Source organism: Stegostoma tigrinum, chromosome 43, assembly GCF_030684315.1.
Source record: "Stegostoma tigrinum isolate sSteTig4 chromosome 43, sSteTig4.hap1, whole genome shotgun sequence".
Lineage (NCBI taxonomy): Eukaryota > Metazoa > Chordata > Chondrichthyes > Orectolobiformes > Stegostomatidae > Stegostoma > Stegostoma tigrinum.
In genome coordinates, this window is record NC_081396.1 from 9,795,401 (window position 1) to 9,801,400 (window position 6,000).

The window sequence follows — 6,000 nt, forward strand, 5'->3', positions numbered from 1 at the left end:
GACTGTGGGAGGAAACTGGAGCACAAGCAGAAACCCACATAAACGTGAAAAACATGCAAAGCTCTAAACTGAAGGCAAGCAGTCATTTCTCAGATCTTCGGTCACTTTCATGGATGACTGTGAGGTTTTAGCCCAGGAGTCTCAGATTTCTCTAAAGGGTGTGTTTGAGTCACAAGTAATTGTGAACTATTTTATTGAAAAGTATCAGGTTTGAATTGAGACATGGGAAAGCCTTTAACACCTTTAACAGATGAGAACAGCTGATCTAACTGTGACAGGAGGAAGCTGCCAGTGATCAAAGCCCACTCCACTGTCCACACCATGAGTTATTTTTTCCCTTTTTATGAAGCCAAATAGTACCCTTTATTTTTCTTTTCTCCCCCTAAGTCAGGCACGGTTATATAAAATGTATATTTTATTATTTTTATGTATAGTGAGAAAAAAGACCATCATGAACAGACTTTATTATATTTTTTCTGCAGTAGCAGGAAATCACCCATGTGGGTAATTATCTACTGACAAGCAAAGCCTGTTAAGGGCAATGCTGACATCAAAATATAAAATGAGGGGGAGTTAAGGAAGAGGGGGCGTACACTAAATCAAAATAGAGTTGGAGGGGGAAACAAAGCATTCTGTCTCCCAGGGTTAAAATTGTTTCAGAGATAGTAGGAACTGCACATGCTGGAGAATCTGAGATAACAAGGTGTAGAGCTGGATGAACACAGCAGGCCAAGCAACATCAGAGGAGCAGGAAGGCTCATGTTTTGGGCCAAGATCTTTCTGGAGAAGGGCCTAGGCCCAAGACATCAGCCTTCCCGCTCCTCTCATGCTGCCTGGCCTGCTGTGTTCATCCAGCTCTACACCTTGTTATCTCTGTCTCCCAGAGTGCCCACTTCTCCTAAAGGCTTCAAAAGCCTTTGCCACACCATTAGGAATAACAGCAAAATGGACTATATTTTAAATGGTAAAAAGAATTGCAGCACACTGCTGTGCAGTGGGACTGGGTGTCCTTGCATATGAATCACCAAAAGTAGGATTGCAGGTGCAGCAGGTGATTAAAAAGGCAAATGGAATTTTGTCTGTCATTGCTAGAGGGATGGAGTTTAAAAACAGGGAGGCTATGCTGCAGCTGTATAGGTTCCTGGTGAGGCCACAGCTGGAGTACTGTGTGCAGCTTTGGTCTCCTTCCTTGAGGAGGGATATACTAGCACTGGAGGGGGTGCTCAGGAGATTCACTCGGTTGATTCCAAAGTTAATGAAACCCTCTTATAAGGAGAGATTGAGTAGGCTGGGACTATACTCATTGGAATTCAGAAGAATGAGGGGAGATTTTAATAGAAACATATAAGATTATGAAGGGAATAGATACGGTGGAGGCAGGGAGGTTGTATCTGCTTGCAGGTGAAACTAGGACTAGGGGGCATAGCCTCAAATTAAAGGGAAGCAGATGTAGGACTGGGGTCAGAAGGAACTTCTTCACCCAAAGGGTTGTGAATCTGTGGAATTCCCTGCCCAGTGAAGCTGTTGAAGCTACCTCACTGAATGTTTTTAAGGCAAGGCCAGATAAATTTTTGAACAGTAAAGGAATTAAGGGTTCTGGTGTGCAGGCGGGTAAGTGGAGACAAGTCTCAAAAAGATCAGCCATGATCTCATTGAATGGCAGGCTCGAGGGGGGCGGATGGCCTACTCCTGCTCCTAATTCTCATGTTCTTATTAGTATCAATGTCAAAAACTGAAGTAGCTGGAAAAGCTCAGCAGTTCTGGCAGCATCTGTGGTGAGGAATCAAGAACATTAACTCTTGACTTCTCACAGATGGTGGCAGAACTGCTGAGCTCTTCCAGCTACTTCTGTTTTTTTAAATTTCTGATTTACCGCATCCGCAGTTCTTTTGGTTTTCAATTAATGTCAGTGTGTTGTTTTAACAGCAAAACGATCAATTAATTCTGCTTTGTCCTACTGCCCAGAATGCTCCAGACTTTCGCCACGATCCCCTCGCTGAGTACTTCAACCCCGCCCCCTCATTGACTCCGATTGGTTGGAGGACCTGACGCACCTGCCCAGTCCCGCCAGCTTTGCTCTCTGTTCTCTCCGATTGGTTGGTGGGCGAAACGCAACGGCTGGTTCCTCCAGTCGCGCCCCCTCGTTCACCCAGGTTGGTTGGAGGGCCAGTCACCGTCGCTCTTGTTCTCCGGCCCCGCCCCTTCATTCACTCAGGCTGGGAGGGTCAGCAGCCGCCAGCGCCGTCCCCTCGGTCTATTGGCCCACAGCTGCCGTCAATCGCCCGAACGTCACCGCCCTTCTGAAGACCGCCCATTTATGTTGCGTCATCAGCGTGCGCCCATTACAGGAAGCAGTTCCCAGCTGCGGACGAGAGAATTGAAGCTCCTGAGAGTGAGATATGGTGGAGCTGGGTTTAGATTTGAGTCCAGGGAGTATGTGGGATTTGGATGTGCAAGTCTGTGGGAATATGAGTGGAAAGATGTTTCATGGAGATTGCAATTGTCTGATCTGAATTTCTGTGCTGGACTGACAGTGATGATCTGTGTAAACGTCTGCTTTTAAACACTTTTTCAATAGTGAGTAGTTACAGATATGAGACTCAAATCCAATATCACATCAAGATCTGCCTGAGTCACTTGATTCATCAGGATCTGATGGCTTCTGAATGTGGAAGGAAAAAAAAGTTCTATTTCTGGTGAAAGATTTCAAGCATCATCCTGTCTGGAAAAACACCAAGACACAAACACTGGAGTGAGAGCATTCCAGTGAATTGATGTGGGAAGTGCTTTAACCAAGTTTTACAGCTTGAAAATAACTGCCACATTTAGTGTGGGAGAGACTGGATATTGTGTGTGTGTGTGTGAGCAAAACTTTGATCATCCAACCTGGAGAGGTGTCAGGACAACTGTATGATGGAGAAACCATGTAAATGTGGGGACTGTGGGAAGGGATTCAAGTACCCATCTCAATTGGATATTCATCGACGCAGCCACACTGGAGAGAGGCCATTCACCTGCACTCATTGTGGGAAAAGATTTGCTTATTCATCCAGCCTCTATTTACACCAGAGAGTACACACTCGCAAGAGGCCATTCACCAACCTTGAATATCAGGAACGATTTGATGCTTCACCAAACCTCCCCATTGACCAGGTTCATTCTGACCAGAGACCTTTTAAATGTTCTGACTGTGATAAGAGCTTTAAAAGCAAATGGGAGCTGCTTAGACACAAACGTACTCACACAGGGGTGAGACCTTATATCTGCTCCATTTGTGGAAAGGGATTCACTCAGTCATCCTACCTCCTGACACATCAACTTGTTCACACTGATCAGAGACCTTTCCCGTGCTCCGACTGTGGAAAGTGTTTTAAAAGTAAAAATGATTTACAAGTCCATCAACGCATTCACACCGGGGAGAAGCCATTCACCTGCACCCTGTGTGAGAGGAGATTCAGACGTTTAGCCCAACTGCAGACACACCAGAGAGTTCACACTGATAAGAGACCTTTTAAATGTTCGGTCTGTGAGAAGAGCTTTAAAAGCAAACAGGATCTGTTGACACATCAGCGAGTTCACACGGGTGAGAGGCCGTTTACCTGTTCTGTGTGTGGAAAGAGATTCACCCGTTCATCCCACCGTTTGAGACATCAGCGGGCTCACACTGGGGAGAGGCCATTCACCTGCTATGTGTGTGGGAAGGGATTCACTGATTCACCACAGCTTCTGTTACACCAACGAATTCACACTGGGGAGAAACCGTTCACCTGCTCCACATGTGGGAAGGGTTTCACTCAGCCGTCCCAGCTCACTGAGCATCAACATGTTCACACTGATCAGAGACCTTTCAAATGTTCGGACTGTGGAAAGAGCTTTAAAAGCAAAAAGTATCTGATGACGCACCAGCGGGTTCACAGTGGGGAAAGGCCATTCACCTGCCTCGTGTGTGGGAAGAGATTCACTCAGTCATCCCATCTACTGACACACCAGCAGCTTCACACGGGGGAGATGCCGTTCACTTGCTCTCGATGTGGGAAGAGGTTTGCTCGATCATCCAACTTGCTGAGACACCAGAGAGTTCACAAGTGATGCCAGGAATCAGATTTTGCTATTTCTGTTGCTGTTAATTACATCCTGGTCTGAATCATGACCATTCTGATAGTAAAAGTTCTTGACTAATGGTATTATTCCTTATAACCATGTTATTATTTAATAGCTTGGATAGAGACCAAATAAATCTTAAAGGGAGAAACAACTTGACCTTTAGTCTGACCCTCAATGAAATGCTGATCAGATTCAAAAGGACTGAATGGAATAACTAGTTGTTATCTGCTTTCCCGCAAGTCTTATTTCGCTCTCAAACTTTGCTCAAGAACTTGTTTCTTGTTGTTCTGTCTGATTCCCCCAGTTCCTCTGTGACTTTTCGTTCAGCTGTGTTTGGATCTAAGTTTATTTTGATAACAGGCACAGGAAGAGGCCATTGACTCACTCAGATCTGTCCTGTCATTCATTGAGGATCATATCTGACTTGTGACCCAACTCCATCTGCCCAGATATTTATTTTAATATTGGTGTTCCCATTCTGTTACAATCTGATTTAAAGAGAACTTTTGTTAACTTCGTTTTGGAAAGTGTCCCAAGGTACATTTCAGAAACAGAAACTTACAAATCAAACAAACTTTCATGCTGAGTTAAAGGGGATCTTGGGATGATTGACTGTATCCTGGTGAAAAACATAGGCTTCTAGGAGGATTAGAAAACAGGAGAGATGTGAACTGGCAGGAACGGAAATCCCTGTTTTTATTTTCCAAACACGTACTGGTGTGACTGGCAAGATCAGCATGTAATGCCTGTCCCTTCCCAGTTGCCCTGAAGAAGGTGGTAGTGAGCTGCTTTCTTGAATTGCAACACTGTTTAGAGTATGAGTACTCCCACGATGCTGTCCAGGAGGGAGTTCTAGCATTTTAACCTAGGGACGTTGAAGGAACAGCGGTATATCAAGTCAGGATGTTGTCTATCAGGGAGGGGAAACTTGTAGGTGGTGGCATTCCCAAGTACCTCCTGTCCTTTTTCTTCTTGGAGCTGGAAGTCATGGATTTGGAAGGTGCTGTTAAAGAGTTATTGTGGTGTATCTTGCAGATGGTACACAAGCCTACCATTGGTGGAGGTAATGAGTGTTGAAGATGGTGGATGGTATGTTGATCAAGCAGCCTACTTATTCTGTATGGTGTTGAGCATCTTGAGTGATGTTGGGGTTGCACCCATCCAGACAAGTGGAGTGTATTGTGTCACGTTCCTGACTTTTGCCTAGTATTTTGCAGGCAGGATTTAGGAAGACAGGAGGAGAGACACTTACCACAGGATTCCAAGCTGGTAATTTGCTCTTGCAGCCTGTGTGGCTGGTCCAGTTCAACTTCTGGTCATTAGTAACCCTGGGATGTTGATATTGTGGATTCAGTGATGTTAGATTTGCTCTTAGTCATTGCTTGGCACGGTGTGGTAAGAATGTTCTTGGTGTTCGGAGCAGTCCCTGGGTGACACTCCCTACTTCTTGATGGCAGCAGCCAGATATACCAAATTGTTACGTTCCAGTTTAAGAACAGACGAGTGGGGTCTGCTTCCTTATTCCTGCCAACCCCAGTTGGTTGGACCAAGGTTAATTACAAAGAATCCCTTCCTAATAATTGTTATCACAGAAGGTAATGTAGTGACCCTCTTTGTATTATAGAATTCAGGCTACTGAATGGGAGAAATAAGAACACAATACACACAAGGATTGTAAATGAGTAAAAAAAAGGTACGAATTAAGGGGCATACAGATCAGTTTCTGAGTGGTTTGCAGTGGAACTTTGTTCGGGTCATAGCGTTAGCACTGACATCAGTAGCTGAGCAGTCTGTTTCGGGACAAGATAACAGGATTTCAACACTGAGGCAAGAGAGCTTTGCTGTGGGTAAATCACCACAAACTACCTTTATTTTGGCTACTCATAAACAATCAAA

General features: G+C 44.9%; 1 protein-coding gene across 1 annotated transcript in view; it reads left to right on the top strand.

Annotated features, from left to right (window-relative positions):
* Positions 1–4,268, top strand: part of LOC125448995 (uncharacterized) — a 100,794-nt gene extending 96,526 nt beyond the window's left edge. The window contains exons 32-34 of the mRNA XM_059641836.1: positions 94–208; positions 1,966–2,035; positions 2,879–4,268. Coding sequence (XP_059497819.1) covers positions 94–208; positions 1,966–2,035; positions 2,879–4,089 — 1,396 coding nt within the window. The 3' untranslated portion in view covers positions 4,090–4,268. The remainder of the gene's footprint in view (positions 1–93; positions 209–1,965; positions 2,036–2,878) is intronic.
* Positions 4,269–6,000: the final 1,732 nt, after the last annotated feature.